At 32.4% G+C, this 21,790-nt stretch overlaps 1 protein-coding gene across 11 annotated transcripts in view; it reads right to left on the reverse strand.

The window, feature by feature from the left end:
- The window catches only part of LOC124544197 (low-density lipoprotein receptor-like), a 234,395-nt gene that overhangs the window by 23,717 nt on the left and 188,888 nt on the right, over positions 1 to 21,790 (reverse strand). For 4 of the 11 annotated variants that reach the window (XR_006967523.1, XM_047122677.1, XM_047122660.1 and 1 more), the window contains exon 3: positions 2,012 to 2,134. Coding sequence is in view for 10 of the 11 variants with exons in the window: in XM_047122677.1 (XP_046978633.1) it covers positions 2,012 to 2,134 (123 nt within the window). In the remaining variant the exon portion in view is untranslated. Of the gene's footprint in view, positions 1 to 19; positions 140 to 2,011; positions 2,135 to 13,260; positions 13,475 to 18,517; positions 18,649 to 21,790 lie in introns of those variants that run through there. The other 7 variants (XM_047122681.1, XM_047122668.1, XM_047122716.1 and 4 more) reach the window with 6 other exon arrangements.

Below are 21,790 nucleotides of genomic sequence, written 5' to 3' on the forward strand. Positions count from 1 at the left end.
CTATCCGAGTGTGTCTTACCACAGTTGTGTTCGTCAGATCCGTCTGGACAATCTGGTGTGTTATCGCAAAACCAGGCTCCGGGTATGCAGAAGCCGTTTCCACATAAGAAATTATGTTCGGAACATGTTCGTTTTGAGGCTGCATATAAAACTGGTGTTTATATCTCGAATACATTTCAGAAAACATTATGAATATCATTTTACTATAATACACGAGAAAAAAAATCTTCAATTCTAACCATAATGTTGTTTTTTATTACAATGAAAATATACAATATCTATTGTATTCATATAATTGTCATGAAACCACGCAACTGTTATCGTAAAAATGCGGGATAAACATGAGTTGGAAGCAGGTTTCATGACGACCAAGAATGTTTTTCGATTTAAACGTAGACATGTTTCATGTGAGTCTATATAATGTCTTCGTCTAATATTGCTGAAATTCTCGATGTATAAATATAATATATCAAAAGATCAACATAAATTGTATTGAACGCTCACAGTAATTACGAAGACTAACGTAATTAATGGCGTTAACTGTGTGTTATTTCAAATATAACGTTGCTCCACGTCGCTTCTAGCAAATTAAACAAACTGAGGGGTTTCCAACATTACGATGTAACTAAAGTATATATTTAAATAAATTATCACACATGTAAGTTATATATTAAACTTTTATTGATAGTTTTGTTTTAAACTAAAATGAAAAAAAATGTGATCAATTTTATTAAAAGTAGTCTGAACAAATGTACTGGGTACCAACACTAATTAATTTACTGTATTTCCAAATACGACAAACAAAAATTCTGTGAAATAATATCTATGTGTGTGTAAAGGAATGTAAGTTAATCGGTTATATTTATAGGGGTATCAAATGTAGCGTCGATTTTTATTTATTTTTATAGCATATGACTACAAAACATTACGTGCCCAAGCACACATAACAGGATTTTCCATTATGTTGGGTCGACTTTAAGGAAAGCTAAGTGGACAAAGTTGCGGGCACGGGTCCCAACGACTCTTACTGAAATAAAACCTTAAACGCTACATACATTTTATGTTCCGCTCCCGTTTGACGGCGTGTCACTTGACAAAATTGAATTTTATTTCCATATTACTGATTATATTCAGATTAGTGTGGGAGACGGACATGGATGTCAAAACTGCAAGAAATATTAAGCATCTACCTTTGGAAACCAAAGTGTTATATCGCATGTGCCTGTAGTTACACTGGCTCAGTTATTTTTCAACCTGAACCAAAATAAGGTGATGAAAAAGTATGTTATGAGTGGCTGGTATCTTCTCAGGCGGACCACGTACCACTAAGCAAGTTTTCAAGTTAACTAAATCCACTCAATAGATTGACTTGGTTTAATTAACTTCCTTACTTCCAGACTAGTCTGGTTAACGAAGTGGTGGTAGAAAGAGATCGATGTAGTCAAACGGAAAACCAATTCACAATTCATAACCGAAAGAAGGCGGCGGAAAGGGCAAAGATTATATAATATTAATCCGGGAAACTTCTGAACCGTAATTAAGATTTTAATCCACATCGGAAGCCCCGCTAAGGACAACGTGCTACCTTCAAACTTTCTCCATAAATCGCTAGATAATTATTTTTCGGGGAATAATAAAATGTAACTACTATGAAATTTTAGTTAAAAAATATTTTCGTATAACATCAATTCAAAATTCTTTGCGATGCTATTTATTTGTGCTCGATGCTTAAACAAATCGTTTTCTGTGTTGTTTATTTGTCGAATATTACGAGAATAATGTAATCTCTCAACTCAAGACTTACGAAAAGAACACAATGCTAAATCGGGAATGTTTATTTTCGAAGCTTCCTTATTTGTGCATTCGTTTGAATACCAATATAAAGAGGTTTCTGTATCGATTGTGTAGGCATTTACTTTTTAAATTCGTAAGATATGTTTGAAACAAATCCTTAAACAAATAATGTAAGAATATAACATATAATTAATAAATTAATTAAATGTTAACTTACTACAAGTGCCGGGTTCCTCGTCAGAACCGTCGGAGCAGTCCTTTTCATTATCGCAACGCCAAGACAGCGGCACGCATCGTCCAGTTTTGCATCGAAATTCGGACGACGTGCAGGTTCGTGTCTCTGTAATTAAATAAAAAAGTAGGTCATTGACTTTTAACATAGAATAATATCAAGCGCTTTATCTTCGAGCGATTCGCACGCACCGCCGAGCAATTTGTAAGCAAAACGTATACCCTCCGAATAATATAACTGAAGCTCCTACTGCGTAGCTCTTTTACAGAAACCCGCGTAATAAATTCGAGTATACCACCAGAGATTGCTATATCGTATAACGCGTTGTTCGCATAAAATATACAGATCAAAATTCTGTGTAGAATTTCTGTTTTTGTTATATCAAGGTATTTATTTTCATGTATTATAATATACGATATATATATCGATAAACATCGTGAAACCTTATTATTTTACATTTCTAGCTTTTGTTATTACCAAGGATAATGTTCTTGTTCTTGACCTATTAATAAAATATTTATTTCGAATTAAATTACGATAAAGATTGTTATACAAACAATTCGTTGAATTGCTAAATCATAATATATGAACTAGTTTTTGCAAGTGGCTTCGCCCGCGTTGTACGATATCAAGGGCATGTATAGGTAATGTGCTATTCCAATGTGCCAAATTTCTTTCAGTTCCGTTCAGGAATTCTGGCGTGACTAACAAACATCCAACCATCCCATCTTTCGCATTTATAATTATTACTATGATAAACTATTTAATAACACAAGCAAATATAATTAAGGTAAGCGTTTACACTTTAAACGCTTAACATAATTATTTTTTATTAGCCGTATAATCATTATAACACAACTTTAATACTGATTGTTAAGAACACCGTAGACATTTTTTATTTACCCAATTTTATACTATTTTGAACAAAAGAGGATTTTTAGAAGATTATTCCAAATAATATAGTTTTATTGACTACACTGCTCTAGTTGGGTTTCAATTACTTTTGCAGTTTTTAAATTGTGACCCAATTCATATCATCGAACATACAATACTACAATCGGCAATCATTTCTTTAAATCAATAAAAAAATAAACGAAATATCTTATGACGTAGTTTCTACATAATGGACGAATATAAGTTTCTATATCTGGACTTACGTGAAGTGGAAACATACTCTCCCCGTTCAACGGGGGAGTTGCTGAATTTTTCATATACTTACTTACCCTCATTTGCTATGGGATTTAAACCGGCGAGTAATAAAAATCTGCCTTTATAACTACGCACGGGTAATCCACTGGAATATGTTATGGGAATGACTGAATTTCTAAACGTAAGATATTGCTGTGTTATATTCTTTTATTTATAATATAAGGAACTAGTAGTCGCTCGCGGCTTCGCTAGCGTTTTAGGTTGTTGATTGTTGTGTCTTATGCAAAAAAGTAGCGCATGTCCTTTTTTGGTTTTCAAATTAGGTTCAGCGTCTTAGCAGTAAAAGAGCGAGACAGACAGGCAGAGTTACTTTCAAATTTATAATATTAGTTTATATATATGGCAAGAATTCTTATATATATTCTACGTAGATTATCCAAAATACAATGTAGTGTCAAGTTCTACTGTTAATCTGTGTTTCGAGCTCAGCTTATCATCTTGTATGCAAATTAACTTTTAGCGTGATCGGGTTTCCTGCTCTCGTAAATTGGGGATTAATTAATTAGAAACGTGACTATTTAACTTTAGAATGTTTTGTATTTAATTCAACGGAATACTTCTTTGTTGAACATTTTCTGTGTTCAGAATACTAACCCATGTGAACGTCCCACGCCTGGGAAAAGGCTTCCTTTCATCTCAAGAATCTTTGAGCTTATTTCACTACGCCGCTCCGTGCGCGAGATGATTACAAGCTCATTAAAGTCTAGTGCTTACCCAGATTTAACCAGCGATCTTTCGTCAAAATCACGCGATGTATTCACCGGGTACACTCGGCCTGTATCCGTTTTATAAATCTTTAAATGAATAGAAACCAGGATGCAACGTGTTAATAGTAGAATATTTACGACTGAGGTAAACTAATTGTTTTAATTTTCTCAAAGGCAAAGTTTTAATCAATTCAATGGCTATGTTCCAAAACACAACCAAAAAAGAAAGAAATAAATAGATAGAAAATGTATCTACATTATATTATGCTTTGAGTGCTTACGTGCTTTTTGAGTCAATCAAAATCAAAATATACTTTTTTCAAGGAGGCTTTTATAAGCTCTTTTGAATCGGTATTTAACACCCATACTAACTGAAACTTAACTTTCAGGCTTTGTGGTGTGAATGTGTATTCTTCTTGAATTTAAGAAAACGTCCGAATATTTCTGATATTTTGCGCAAAAATTAAAAACCATAAAATCTTAACCTCCAATTTATTCAGGGGTTGGAATTGTGAAACCCGTTCTTAGCGGATATCTATAAGGGACCTAGTGAATTTCAAGTTTGTAGATGTTATAGTTTCTATGGTTTTGTGATTAATTATTGAGTAGTATTTCGCTTTTCTATATACAACAACAGCCTGTAAATTCCCACTGCTGGGCTAAAGGCCACCTCTCCCTTTGAGGAGAAGGTTTGGAAGATATTCCACCACGCTGTTCCAATGCGGGTTGGTGGAATAAACACGTGGCAGAATTTCTATGAAATTTGTCACGCAGGTTTCCTCACGATGTTTTCTTTCACCGCTGAGCACGAGATGAATTATAAAGACAAATTAAGCACATGTATCAGCGGTACTTTCCTGGGTTTGAACCCGCAACATCGGTTAAGATGAACGCGTTCTTACCACTGGACCATCCCGCTTTTCTATATATAGATGTAAATAATACCTACAAATATAAAGTTATTTGATAGTTAACCAATTTACACATCATTAAATCCAACAGCTAACCCAACCTATCCATACATTCAAGTAACAGCCGAACATTCTCGACTGTAAGCCAAAGTGCTTTTATCCAGTTCATGTTATATATTTTGTACTCTATGCAACATATATGGAAATATATAAATAGAGCAACAGATATTTTAAGGTAATTCAATTCAATATTTCGAGCTATCTAAACAAAGCTTCAAATTAGTCTAAAGTGCTAGTAATTAATTACTTAAGCGATTGAGCGAACCCAATGTGAAAAATAAAGTATGCGACTATAAATATATACCTACATATTGTTATAGAATTTTCACAATATATTTTTTGTAGATATAAAATACGTTACTTATATAGTTTTTTCTCTCATTGATTTAATATTTGAAAGAAAAGGACAGAGCATTGTTTAACTAATCACAGAGAGTAATATATGTTTATATATATGTCATATATTTATAGCATAATAAAAGCGTAAATATGAGCGCAATTCGAGTCGACACTATAGAGATGTTTTGATGTATTCTAGAGCGTAAATTATTAATTAATTAATTAACCTGAAACTTTAATAATAATACCTAATATAAAAAATTATGTATTGCATTGGTTTCGCCCTATGTAATATTTCACCTAATATATAAATCATCTTTTTCTTATTCCCACATGGTGTGCACAATGTGAAAGTTATATTATTATAGTTATTTAATTCAATACAAAATTATATAGATGTTAAAATCGTGGAGCGACTACTTGTCGATTTCCAGGCAGGATGTATAATATACATTATACATATGTAATTGTATTTATTTAACATTAGAGTAAATACTGAGAAACATACTGCGTTTCTTCTCGGTACAATCTGCATTTCGAATAGGTGGTATATTCGTTAATTAAGGTTTGTTAAATGAAGATTGAATAGTGCTTGTAAAAGCATACTTGAATACAGCATATTTTGATTTTGGTATCATACAAATAACGTTTATATTGACATTTATATATTTTACCATTTTTCCAAACGTTGACATGACGATATCACTTCTTGTCTTTTAATTTATTAATATAAAAAGTAAGTATTTCGAGTACATTCTTCGCTACATGGCTTGGTCTTGATAAGTACTTCCTCACTTTTATAGTCATTCTTTTATATGTCAGTAATTATATAGTATGTGTTAATAATAACACACCCTGTATAATAGATAAAACATATTCGTTAAACCTATCTAAGATTACACGTAATAATATAATAGACTCAACTGGTATTAAGTTAAGCCGTAGTGATGAAACACGTTGCAAACGGTCCGAATCAACTTCGTATGCCTAGACAAATTTAATTAACCGAATCTCCGACAAGAACGTCCTTCGTTTACGTTCGGCGAACGTATATAGAGATCTGGGCTAATTTCATATTAAAATGCTATAGGAAATAATTTTACACCCTTGTCATATTAACAATCATTACATTGTATAAAACAAAGTCGCTTACCGCTGTCTGTCCCTATGTATGTATGCTTTAGATCAGTGATTCTCAAAGTGGTCTAGGTGGACCCCCAGGGGTTCACGGTAGACATGATGGGGTCTACGTAGACGTGAATAAAAAATGGGGGTCCATAAAATGTTAATGTGGGTCCACGAAAATTTATTTGCTTTTGATAGTAAAGAGCAAAAATGTAAGCATAGTTATATTACCTTATTATTTTTTTCTTGTAATTTTATTCTTTTACCATAATAAGTAAAGTGTTAGAAAATGTACTATTTTTCGTTTTTATTTTACCTATCGGAATATAGGGACAGAACTCAGAAGCGACACAATTTTTATTTTTTGGCGACTTTAAGAATGTGGTAGAAATGAAGCAGCAGTGGGTCCACCGAAACCAATAAAATTTTGAAAGTGGTCCATAAGAAAAATAAGTTTGGGAACTACTGCTTTAGATGTTTAAAATTACACAACATATTTAAAAGCGGTCTTTTTTTATAAGATAAATAGATTCAAGAGAAATGTTTATATGTAATACATGCATAATATAGTACAGAATGACTGAAAATTGAACAATTCAGAAAAAGTGAACATTGTATAGTACTTAAGACATTCTATAGTATATTTAGTATCAGCATTGCAGTCGTGCGAAGCCGGGGCGGGTCGGTAGTTATATAAACAAATAAAGATATACACAATTGTAGGTGGCCACGTAAAATACCCTTATTTAAATAGATTTATAGGTAGGCAAGTAAAACATGCAAAATTTATACTTATTTATGTTTATCATATTTCGGTACGAAGCAATAACAAAATATTACGTTTCTCAGTAACAGACCGGAGGCCAAAAATTAGCAGTGTTTTTGTTAGTGTAAAAATAAATAATATAAGTTTTTTTTTTAATTTGGAACTTATAAGCCATTTTTACTTTACGTTAAAGCCCTACAAAATAAAAAAGAGGTCACAGACTATAAATCCATATCAGATACAAAGTATATGGGCGTCCATCGCAGCTATGTGTAACGTAAAACATTAATAAAGCACTCAGTCTCAATATGGATTACGTAGGTAGCTACACTCCGTTAAATAACATAGTCAAATACCGCATTCAAATACATCTATATAATAAATTTCATTGAACTAATTAGTTAGATCGTTATAAAACCTGATATTCAAGTTACTCTAGAGCCTCTTTACTAAACCCAATTAAATCTAGTCCGTAATTATAAAACTTTACTGTTAAAGGAGCAACTTCATATTTTGCTGACTGGATAAGATCAGTACGTTTCGTAGGCAGGTAGACGGGTTATCTGATGGTAAGCGTTTAGCCTTGCCTACAGACATTTGTGCCGTAAGAATTTTTAACCAATGCCTTATATTGCCAATGTTACCAACTTAAGATGTTATGTCTCTTATGCCTGTAGATGCATTGACTCAATCATCCTTCAAACTGAAACAAGCAACACTAAGCTTTCCGCTTGGTGATAAATTATATGATGACTAGGCGGCTTCAAACGTGCTTGCACTAATCTCTACCACCAATTCTTTGCTCAAGTTTATTCACATTAAATTAATCTGTTATTTTATTCTATGTTAGGACACGTAGGATCTACGAATGATTGTTGGTTTATAGATTGATCTAAGCTGACAGATACCTCGATTATTAAGGTAGCATATACAACTTCACGGTACATAGAGCCGCCTCTATGTATAATAGTGTAGCAGTGACGTTTAACGCGGATTAAGTTACGAGGAGGAGCTGGTTGGATTGTAAATAATATCACGCTATGGTGACTGCGTAAACGTTTTCTGGAACCGTCTCTAGGCAATTTCAGGATTTGAAGTCATTCGTTGTCTTGCTAAACATTTGCACGAAAGGTGTAGTTCATTTTTATTTTCACTTTATAGTTATAGAGAAAATAAAACTAGCTACAATATAGTTTACATATCATTTTTAAAGGTAAACAAATCGCTTATGTTCTTTCATACTATTGATCAAATAAGTTGGACTCCAGAGTGCGCAACTGATTAATATTTTTATTATTTCTATTTATTGTTATTTTGTATCGTACCTTATGAGAAAAAACCTATAATATTAAAAAGCTTAGTGACTCAGCTGGCTTCTTTGATACTTGAAACACAAATGCTTGATAGATTTAAATTTGCATCAGAATATTCTCCTTAATGTACCATAGATTATTTTTATTATTTAAATAAAAATAAATGTAGGTATATAATACTTCGCAGTCACATCAAATAAGTAAGCTTAGTTATCCATTTAAGCTCTACCAATAGAACAAGGAGATTAGAGATAGTGTACGGTTAATTAATCCCTCGGATATAGGGTCCCATTATCAGAATGGTAAATACCTTCACTGGTCGCAATGCAGGCACACAATCTGTTAGAACTGACACTAAATGAATTATTAATAGAGTAGGGATGAGATTATCTCTTATATTTGTTCATTTTATAAATGCCAGATCTATTCATTTATTTGTCTGTGGAACCTTGTTATTTCCATTAGTAGTCGAGCATATATATTCGATTTTAGCATTTCTTTATACATATTTTATTCATTCAAAGTATGTAATATTCGCGCAGGAAATGAGATAGTAAAATAATGTCAAACCCGCTTAGTCAATCTAGTATAACGTTATTAATAGGATGATAATGTAACTATTAAATAAAAAATAAACGATTTATCTTAATAATAAACTAAAATACCTAGTTGTTTTACGTGACAAAAATAGTTTCGTAAAGGTAATAAAACTTCAACTTATAGATTAGTTTCAGATCACACATCTCAGTTCACCCTCAAGACCCTACGACGTCTTTCCGCTAGATGGAATCACTTTGACGTGAAGTAGCAACAAAAATTGCCTTCGCGAAATTGCTCGAGGCATCCATACCAGTTTTGCGATAACCATTGACGTTATTATCCACTTCTCGGTTGCCCGGGAACCGAGAAATGGTTTATATTGACAGTTTGATGACGTCACGTATATAAAGTCCAACGTACTTATTTACACACATAGATGCACAGGCATAGATAACGTTTAATAAAACTGTGTTAGAGCCGAGATGGCCCAGTGGTTAGGACGCGCGCATCTTAACCGATGATTGCGGGTTCAAGCTCAGGTAAGCACCACTGAATTTTCATGTGCTTAATTTTGTATTTATAATTCATCTCGTGCTCAGCAGTGAAGGAAAATCGTGAGGAAATCTGCATGTGACTAATTACAACGAAATTCTGCCTCATGTGCATTCATCATGGTTTGGAGCATATTCCACGCTAATACGGGTTGCATACCACCCTTTCAAAGGGAGAGCAGGCCTTAGTCCTGCAATGGAAAATTTATAGGCTGTTGAAGATGATTGATGACGATGTTATGAAGTTTTTATACTCGAAAGCTAATTTTATCAAAAAGGTTTTTACCAATTACTATTTTTAATCTACGGTTATTATTTAACTTTGACTAGGTCAAGGATTACGCTGAAGTAAGACAAATAATTACAACAAGGTTATAATTATCTTAGTTTTAAATAAGATCTAATTAACGTGAAGCCGAACAACGGCGTGACCTAAATCAAATATTTTTTGTACGTACTTGATATATTTAAAAAAAAAATAATGAAGTTTAAAGACTAATTAGAAACTGACTCTAGTATATCTGTGTAGCAAAAATCGAAATATTTAAGCACAGTTTTTTGGAAGTAGGCGTTGTGCTAAATTATCTACTCAGGATAAATAATACGCAGTGATGTTTATTTAATTCTAAAAAGAGCAAACATTCAAGTCCTGTTCCTAAAATAAATATAGGTTTAATTTCCAATATGAATGTTATTTTAATTAAATAAATATATTTTGTCGAATAGTGGCAATCTAATCTCATACCAATTAACCGAAACCCGTTTGTATTCTCTCGAATATTCTGAACAATGTTGAAACGGGATGCAAGTATTAGGCCAAATTGTCCCCAAGATGGCTGTAGCTTCGAAGTTGAGAGAAATTGTATTACTGGGCCATCCTCTCAAGGCAATGCCAACGAGTGCATTCGTTACCCGAGTGACTGGCAGCGTTGAAGCGTACTTTAACATAGCATGCTTTGTAGTGCTTTCTAACTATAGTTTGGACGAATAAATGTCTCAATGACATACTATCTATACAAGTCTATTTTAGGTTGAAAAAGTTGAACATTTTGAATTTGCTTGTAAGTATTAACGGGCTAGTCGCTTGATTTATCGATTTTAAAATATACATTTTTCTTTAACCCGCTAGTTAGGAATATACGATATGACATCACACTGCCTTCTGCCACGGTTGAGCAGTAATTTTTAACACAGTGAAACAGTTAGACGAAAAAAAATCGATCGAAATCGAGTTGGATTCGCTTGAAGGGTTGATGATATTACAACTAAAAGAAAAAACCCCCATATAGTCCTCAACCGAAGCATAAAGCAAAATTTCAACTAAATCGAAGTATAACACAATCGGCTGAGTAAATCTAGTATAACATTAAATTAACAAATTGATCACCTATCTAAACAATAAGTAAAATAAAAGCAGTAATAAACATAAAATTTTTAGAAGAGAATTTAACAGCATGTACGAAACCCTAAAAAATCATTTAAATTTCTGTCTGATCACAAGAAATATGCAATATGTTTGAGCCATATTTCAGTTTTCAAAGAAAATTCTAAAATTATAGATAAAACCGTAGTTTGATATTGAATTTCGTTGAAGTTCTTTTCTAAAACTATAGATAATTACATCACAACGAAAGTTAGTATGTAATTTCTGTAGCATTAATTAGTTTCAACAACAATCGTAGATAGATTCATAACTTAGGCGGAAGGCATGGAACATCCGTGACGTCACGAATAAGTAACAACATGTAATTCGACGTCATTAACTTCTCTACATATTATGTTGCCATATAATATCCGTTTCCTAATTATTCTTACTCGTACATCATATAAGAGCCGAGATGGCCCAGTGGTTAGAACGTGTGCATCTCAACCGATGATTGCGGGTTCAAACCCAGGCAAGCACCATTGATATATGATATTCATGTGCTTAATTTGTGTTTATAATTCATCTCATCGTGAGGAAATCTGCATGTGACTAATTTCAACGAAATTCTGCCACATGCGTATTCCACCAAGCCGCATTGGAACAGCGTGGTGGAATATGTTCTAAGCCTTTTCCTCAAAGACAGAGGAGGCTTTAGCCCAGCAATTATTGATTGTGATACATCATATACTGTAATTATAAGTGTTTAGGTGTGTTTTCTGAAATTACTGCTTAAAATTCTTAAAATTTTACCAAAGGAATACTTTTCGAGTCATACCTACGTAAAGAGTTCATTACAACTTGTATGAGTAGAACAAGAGGAGCGCTTCTTTGGTGTACAACTTTAACAAGCGACGTGTTTCTTCCTCGCTTTTCTTCAAGTATAACTTAGACATGTAAGTTTTGACAAGAATAATACAAAGTAATATTTAGGTAACAGAGAAACATAAGTGTGATCTGATCTTAATTACTTTGATGTTAATATTACTCTTTAGGATTATTTATTTCAGAAGTTTAAGAACATTTTAGTGTAGTCGTAAAATAACGTAACTGAATATTTTAAGCTCACTGTTACAGATAGTTTTGCTATAACTTTTTTTTTTAAGAATAGGTTGGCGGACGAGCATATGGGCCACCTGATGGTAAGTGGTCACGATCACCCATAGACAATGAAGCTGTAAGAAATATTAAGTATTTCTAACATCGTCAATGTACCACCAACCTTGGGCACTAAGATGCTATGATAATATCCCTTGTGCCTGTAGTTACACTGGCTCACTCACCCTTGAAACCGGAACACAACAATACTGCGTACTGTTGTTTAGCGGTAGATTATCTGATGAGTACCTACACAGGTGGGCTTGCACAAAGCCCTACCACTAAGTATTACGCATCTACTTCAGTAAAAATATATTAAAATCTGCTATTATCCATTTTTTATACATATTCTACGATTATTTTCAGGACATCATCACATACAAATAAAAAATGTTAAATAAACCATTTACAGTTCGTTCTTTGTAAATACTTCGTAAATCTTGTAAAAATACGAGTAAAAATATCGTTTCCTTATTACAGTTTTAGAATATTAAAATACCTACTATTCAAACAATTGATCAGTATATTGTCTATATACTAAACAAAGCAGATAGCCGGTTGGCATTTATTTAAGGAAATCTTTTGAAGCCCTGTCAGGATTTAGGTTAAGCTTTGGAGTTCCAATCACACGTTTCGGACAGCTGTGGTTTCAATCAGCATAGATTGTCCGATTAAGTGACGTGTCGTATCGTAACGTGACGAACTCAAAACTTGGCACAGATAATAAATTTTTTGCAAAGAATTGAAATAAATAAATTGCAGAAAAATTATTGAACTTAATCGTAGAAAACATTGACCTAATAAAAGTGTTTGGTCTGAATATTGAACAGGTAATTTTTTTAAAATAAATATATCATGTTAAAATATGATAATAATTTCTACTGCATGTAGAATCATTAATTCGTAATATGAAAACGTGATGCACACACTTTGACAAAATAATAATAATAAATAAATATTGGACAACATCACATACTACTATGATCCCAAAGTATGTAGCTAGAGCACTTTTGATATGGAAAAATCAGATGTTACGACGGTACCACAAACACCAAGACCCAGGACAACATAGAAATATAAGAAATCGACCCCCGACCACGGAGGTCGATAAACTTTGTACATAACAAACAGTATAGGCGTATTTTGCCTAACAATAAAACATTTGCGTTCGCTGTCATTTGCGTGCACTTACCTGATGTAGCGTAATCGTAGGTCCTTGTGAACGAGTCATAGTCGTCGTCGTAAATCGAAGCATCGACGTTAATTAAGAGAACACAAAACGTAAGCCAAATCACCGACCACATGGTCATTGTTCTTCACTTAATTGGATCACTATTTAAGTAAGATTAAACATTCACCATATAAAAGCACCATTAGCTAATGAACGATAAAGATTAGAATTGTGGCTAAAAGAAGTCTGTGGTTAATTTCTGTGCTTTCAAGTAACATAATATGCCTCAATTTTAAAATACGTAATTATAATTAGTTTTTATACTCCTGACATCAGCATCACTAACATTATTTACTCTTAATTATACCATTAATATAGGTAGCGCCGTAGTTAATTGAGTCAAAGGGAATTTAGTAATGATTTATGTGCTTGGCACTCGAACTAAATCTTCAATTGAAAACGGAGAAACTACGATAATAATAATAAAGCCTCTCTATTTCCTTAACTTACATGGAATACTAAAAATATAAGAAAATATTTAGTTACAATTTCTGTTAATCCTCCCCGAAAAATCTAAAATGCGAATGATGTCAAGAATTTTACGTATAAATGCCGTATCATTATACTATGAAATCACCAAGCTAGAACACCGCATCGCGTCTGAACAAGTGTTAAGTGCACAGAAAACTAACTGAATGGGAATAATTTTACTGTCTTTGTTGTGTTTAGTTCAGACGGTAATATGTCATTTATTATTTCAGATAAGAGGATTGAAACAACTCTAAAACTTTATGTATTTATATAGAATATAATCAATTCATCAAAACTCGTAGTTGACCTAGGAGAAAGCATGAGTTTAAGAGTTTATTTTTGCTAAATCCAATCATTCATCAAGCCACCACAAAGGTCTCTCTCAGACTCAAACTCAAATATGAAGATTTTTCTTGAATTTTATTCAAAATAAAAGTCAAAAATTTTAAAACGGTACTGATACTCTCGCGAGTACGCCTCGTCAATTTAAAGGACATCTTAAAAACAAATTACTCTAAATAAAAAAAAAATACTTTTATACACTACTAAGAGGGTTAGGTAAAAATTTACTTGGCATATCGACAGATCACATCCTAATAACATTGTTCCCAGGAAGTAGTAAAAATAACTCCGTGTCAAAAACATAGAGCCAAACAGTTAAAGGTCTTAAATGTTCAGACGTTTTATGGAAAGAAGTAAGAGATGTAAATGTTAAGAAATTATGAACAAAGTATAGAAACGGCACATTAAGCGAATTTAAATTATTTTCTTCTCGCACCGACTGTATTCTAATTTTGAGTTAAACGATATTGAATGGAAAGTTTTGGAGAGTTAAGCTGAAAAACTTGTTTCACGAAGTAGGTCTTTCCTTGGGCATCAAATGAGCAAAGTTTTCGACCAAGACTGATTGTATCGACCAGACAGCCTTGTCGTAAAATTGCGATGTTAAATATAAAGATGCCTATGGAAGACAATTGAAATTAGTTTTTCATTCATCATCGTTTAATCTCCTTTAAAAATGGTAGAGCATACGTTTCAATTTTAACAGCTATCCAGATAAATATATTTGTTATTTTTGTTTGAGCAAATATTAAAAAGATCAAATCTATCTCAACGTCGAAGAAGAAAAAATATACGTTCAAATTAAATACCTATCTCAAAGCTAAAAATAGTGAGGAGATACTGGAAGGTAAATGTTTAATTTGTCTTATTTCTTATTAATACGTTAATATCGAATTGTTTTTAAATATTTTTTTGTTATGTTTAATTAAATGAAGAATATCAGCATTTTGTCAAAAAATTAAAATTTACTTACTATGGACATTGACCACTAATAAAAATGTTGAGGAGGCAGTATATTTTGAAATAACATCGTACTTGTTTCGTCTGGAATTCCCCGATGATATTTATAAGTTATGTTTAGTGGAAATATATTTAATACAAGTCACAAAAACAATTATTCATTGTTATGATGATGCAAACCATTATAGAATTGTTTTGTTATAATGTACTATTTCCGAGGATACCGCAAACAGTTACAAAAATTGATAAACGTTTACTATGTACCGTTAATTGTTATTGGTGATGCTATATTTGTAACCGTCGTCGCCCTCGGTTTCGCTTGGAGTTCAAATTTGCTACATACCAAATTCGGTACAGCGGTTTGGTCGTGAAAGAGCGAAAAAAAGACAGACAGACATACAGAGTTCACATTTATACTATTATATGGATTTTATGACTAACATTTACGACTAAAGGATTAAATTTCCCTATAACAACAGAACAGGCGATATAATTAATAACCCCTGTCAAATTCACACCCATCACGTCTCCTTTTCCCAACCACGCCCAATTTGCTATAATTTCCGATTGAATGGAACCAACTCGGAACTGGATACCGCAATATCTTGAGATAATTCAACCAGACGAACAGATTCGTGTATAATTTTAAACTCGGTTGGAACTTTAATTGTTGTCAAATACAATCTTATATGTATTATTCCAGATAATTATAGATGTATTTATATATCAATGGATTAAAATAAGCGTCAATTGTTTATTACTTTAAAAGGGGAAACATTATGGAATTAATACTTTAAGACTTCTAGGAAGGATAAATTACATACATATATAATTGTAATTAACTAACGTGACTGTATTTTTTACTTATCGAAAAAGAGTAATTACTGAGTTTTCTCGGTAGAATCTACTTTCCGAACCGGTGGTAGCTTCACTTAAAATAGTTGCTAAATGATAATTCAAAACCTACTTGAATAAAGTGAAGTTTGATTTTGATTTGAAATTATCGATAAAAGGACCTGTCCAATAAAAAACATAAGTCATCAAACTTAATCTGCAATGATAACAAAACCTATATCCCATCCCTCTTCTTCTGAAGTTGGCTATAAGTAACCAAAATTCAATCGCTTGTAATTGAAAATGTAGGCGACAGAAATGTGCGTGTACATTTAATTGGTATCTACGTATTACTACGCTTTGACACAAGACAGAGGTCAGTGTGTCGATTTTAATTAATCTAAAAGATATTTAAATTATGCGTTTCTCGATGTGTTTTCGTTATAAATCGTTTCTTTATTTGAAATGTTTATGATTTCAATGATTTGTACTTTTAATTCCTTAATTTAATTACTATTAAATCGAGGTTCGAATTTTTTTTATTTGTTTAACAATTTTTTGTCAACTGGTAAGTATTGTTTTAAACATTTATATCAATACAAATAGGATATACTTTTGTTTGTTGATCAGATCATATTTAAATATATCTCAACTTTTACATGGAATCAAAATAAATTTAAAAGAACGTACAATGTTCAATTTCTTATATATATATATTTATTCCGCAAACTCACAATCTTGCAAGAAACTCAAACAACATTCCTAATGACACAATCTTTTCCAAGTGGAGAAACAAAAACGGCAGTAACATCGCAAGCCGGATAATTCTAAATAGAGAGAAGGCAGCCAGTGTTTTGTAAAGTGCTATCTGCCTGCTTCCGAACAATGAGACGGTATACTCCCGTGATAATTGCGGTTCTAGATGGATCTAGAGTGAGGCACTTTATCAATGGCTTCCCTCGATTTATGAATACTAACTACGAATCTCTATTTGATATTCCGAATTTATGACATTCGTTGATTTAACCTCATTTTAATTTCGACGATGATAAATCAGCCGAAGTTTATTAAAGTCGTAAAGTGCTATGGATTTACTATTTTTAAATTGATAGGTTTTGTTTTGAGCTCAAATGTATTTATGGTGATGATTGATTTTGGACGTCTGTAATATTTTTTCATTTGTATTTGCTTTTAAGTAGTTAAGGTATCTCTGAAGACATGTAGTAATCGAGTATAGATTATTTCCATACATTTTCAAGTCTTGCGACAAAGTGAGCTCAGCTTGAACGTATTAAGAAAGTTGCAAATCTCGTTAAAGCCTATTAACCATACCTCTTTTGAGTACTTCTTCATAATAAAGTCTGTATATGCCCATACTTTTTCAACGGAATACTACAGTCGATATTAAAGACTATTTTAGTATTATTATTTAAGGTAACTTAACAATATATATGCAAATACTAAATTGTATGTCTCCGAATTTGATATTTAATTCCCATTTTAATAAACAATTTAGTTATATACTTGTTTTCTTAACATGACAATAATATTTTTTTAAATATTGAGAACAGTAAAAATACATGTATATAGAGTTATTATAAATAATGGAATCTGTATTCAAAATTTGTTCCCCATATAATATAGTATTCACAAATACATTAATCATCTTGTTAATATGTAATTTTGTACGCAAGCGTACTGGGCTATCATCAGAGGTGGAAACTGGAGGGTCCGGATCGAAAGCGCGATTTTACGGTTTTTGCAGTGAGTAAGGCCGCATGCCTACCAAGTAGAGTAGAACGAACCATACCAGACGCACATTACATTTAACGATTATGGTACATACGACATTTTATTACAATTACCTATTTACAACGCAACTAATTTACTTGCAAATCATCCTCGATAATGTTTTGAAATTAAGGACATTTGTTTTTCAACATACCTACTTTTCTCCTCTGTGGTTATCAAACTTTTTTTTCTTATTGGCAAAACATTAACCAGCATTATTAATACCAATATAAAAAAATAGCATTTTTTATGTTTTTTCAATAAGGATTTTAGTCAAATGTCAACGATTTCTAATTTAAATAATCAAACAGCGTAATTAACGCATTGATTAAGATAATCTCGAAATTAATTACACAGGGATCAACATCTCAAAGACTCGGCTAGGATTAGTGGGCGAAGGAAAGATAAACTGTCTGACGCGTGAAAAATTACAGATGGTGTCCGATTGGAAGCTGGCTTGATGTTGAAAAATGATCATAAGATGACGTTTTATAAATAGAGACGATCGATTAACGCGTTAAGCTCGAAACACTGACCTAGTCCGACTATGGTGTACGATATGGTTGTACCATGGTTAATTAATAGAATCACTAACAAACATTGAATACGTTATCGTAAAATATTCGTTTATGCTACATATTTAAAATAAAGAAAACGTCTTTTGGAAAAAATATTTGAGAAAATTATATTTGATTTAAATTAATATATCTACGACTATGTTAGTTAACACTTTTAATGAAATTCAGTTTTTAATAAATGTAAGAATAAATAATGACTTGTAGAAACAACCACAATTTCACTTCTATTGGCCACAACAAACCTTGAACGTGTAATATTGAGAACTGTTTCAGCGTAAGTTAGTAAATACAGACCGACGCGTAAATAAAACGGGAACGCGAGCGAGGCGCGGTCGGACGCGCCGAGAGCCTGGACGCGAATGCGGGGGTGACCTACCACCAGTACCCAGTTTCCCTCCACCCAACCCCCTCCCCGCCACGTCTGATAACCTGCTACTTCGGAAGTCACTAAACTCCTCCATGAATGTCACCCAGGCACCAACAACTGACTCGTGAAAGAAAATGTGATTTTTATTGAAAAGGGGTCGACGTTAAGTTAGCTCTGTATGAAAATCGATGCTTTGTCGTTTGCTTATTAGATATTACGGAATTAGATCGCGTAGCTCAGTATATGTGAAGTTATCTTTGGAGAGTGATAAGAGGTCGATACATGGCGTTTTCAAAAGCAAATTGATATCGGAACCTCGCCTTGTATAATAATATGTTAATAGGATGATATTGCATCATTTCATAGCAGCTTATTATTAATATTACATCTTAATTAAAAACATTTATTTTAGAGTATAATACATGATGTGTATTTGTAAAGCTATTATTTTTAACAATGCTTTTATGTAGTAGTATTGTCTGCGTTTATTTTACTAGTATTCATACATATATAATTTATTATTTGTGGTGTTTTATTATTATATAGAAAAATGAAGTAGTAGCGGTGGAGTCGTTTGCGTGAAATTTGTACTAGGTGCCTGTTTCGTCGGTATCTCCGGTCCGATCTTCCGATCATCATGTTTCCGTGCACCGAGTTATTCCCGTGCCAAATTTAAGCGATCGGTCGAAGCTTTGAGACTCGGAGACGGAAGCAAACTCGCTTGCATAATATATTCACAGTACAAATATAGGGAATATTACATATTCAAAAATTGTTAGATTTTTTTTACTTGGCAGTATAGTAATTAATGTTATAGATTCGTCGATTGTTGATAATATGTTGTATATTTAAAACGTAAGGCGATTTTTCCCAGTGATTATGAGACGATAGCTGCATATAAAAAATCAGTTATAGCCTCATTTTGAAGAGCTCTAGCCGTAGATATGCAGAAAAATATAGACGATTCATAATTGCAATTTATTAAATTGTTATGATTTAATAAAGAAAAAAGTTACTGGCCGCGTATATAGCGGCGTTGTAACTGTCTAAATAAAAAAAAAAACAAATGTAAATCGTGTAACAGACTTCGTCAGTTTATGATGAAATTATATCGAAATAAAACCAGTAATAGGATTCGAAATTTAAAAAATCTGTTGAATATAAGCGAAGTTTCGCGTGCAACCCACGAGTTATTATTGATTATTATAGTACCAACACAAGAGTTTTTTTATATAGAGCAGTGATACATTTTAATAAATAACGGGTGTAGCCCTTTTCAATTGGTTCGTTTAATAATTATTATTCATTTCATGTTAAGTGGTAAAGGCAAACATCGTGAGCTTGCACGTGTCAAATAGATGCGGCAAGAATCTCCTAAGATGAGATGTGTTTGCCGAGTAGGACCCAAGGGGACTTCAGTTGTTATAATATGATTAAATGTCATCTTTGTCAGAATTATCAACAATCATCAGATTCATGATAACGTTTTTCTGTACTTTTTGTCACACTATCAACGTCTGATCGTTTACAGATATTGATTACGTATTTTATTTAGTATTTACAGTATACAAAAAATGTTAATAAAAAAGCATCATGGGTTCCTAGTATAAACGTCTGATGAAATCAATATAAAGTTAACGTTACTAGAACTTAACATTTGCGAGTAATTCAAATACACACACACATACATAGGTATAAACATCCTTCTAAAGTCGTACATAAACAGGGTATCCTGTAAGGAACAATTGCATTAATGTCATTTTCATTTTATCTGTCTGCGCACTCATCACGCGATAATCATCAATTCAAACAATTTCGCTGTTTAAGAAAATATTATCTTGTTAAATAAAAGTGTAACTGAAGATGTTCAATTAAATACAACAAAGTATGTACTTTCGAAATGCGCGTCCTTTTAGCTTCCAATACTGTATTAATGTTAATGATTTATTGCATCAGACAGGTTACTACACCTTTGGGTACAAATGTAATTCCGTGAACGAAACTCGACTTGAAAGCTGCACATTTTCTTATGGCGCTTGCGACCACATTGCATCAGTTCTGCTATTACGGGCCCCGGTTCTCGTACCGCTAAATTATAAAGCAATTATTATACGATTTATATGTTTAATTTTAACCCGTTTCTGTGCCGTTGCGATTTTATAAGGGCGTTAATCAATTTGTTTGAATACACATTATAGGTGCAAGGAAAGCATGAATCGATGTTTCGACCAGTAAAATGATCTTTACGTCTATCTATTTAAGGTCGAAATTGTCTATCAAGAATGTATTAAACATATCCTATTTACTAGTTTGTTCTGTATAATTTTAAAGACGCATATGATTATTGATTTATAAGTATTTGAATAGTTCACTTGAAGTTATAATCCAAAACGGATTGATGCTTTTTTTTTCTTAATGTAATTTGTGTAAAATTTTTGTTTTGTTAGAATTTTTACTAGTTTTACGTCTATTCGTCTTATGTAATTTAATATAGTATTATATTATACTTTGCATGTAAGCACTAAGATTGTGAGAAGAGACTCAGACATTATTGATCTAGCAGTCAAACCAGTCACGTGGTTCTGTATCCACTGTAAATATTAATAAGTAATGCATTAAATTAACCAATTAATAATAATATTATTTCACTTTTTTTCTTTATTATTGTATTAAGCAAATAGAACCTCTTTAACGTAACCTCTAATAAATTTGCTTATGATCATCATCCATCATCCACTGAGCCGAGATGACACGGTGTCTTAACCGATGATCGCGGGTTCAAACGCAGGCAAGCGCAATGAATTCCCATGTGCTTAATTTGAGTTTGTAATTCATCTTGTCTTTGGCGGTGAAAGAATACATAGTCAGGAAACCTGCATGTGTGTAATTCAATGATTATACCAACATATGTATATATAGCATTAATAAACGTCCTCCTTAGAATAGAAATCATTAGCCTCCAATACTTAATTTGTTGATTTTTTATTTCATCCATCAGCAAGATTAAAATGACAATGGTAATAATTAAATTACCATTACGTAATTATTTCTATTTTTAATTATGTTTCACGTTACAGAAATTATTATATGACAACACACAACGCTCATGGCAAATGATGGTCAATTTTTTATAGACATTATTTCAATA

This window comes from Vanessa cardui, chromosome 1 (assembly GCF_905220365.1).
Source record: "Vanessa cardui chromosome 1, ilVanCard2.1, whole genome shotgun sequence".
Taxonomy (NCBI): domain Eukaryota; kingdom Metazoa; phylum Arthropoda; class Insecta; order Lepidoptera; family Nymphalidae; genus Vanessa; species Vanessa cardui.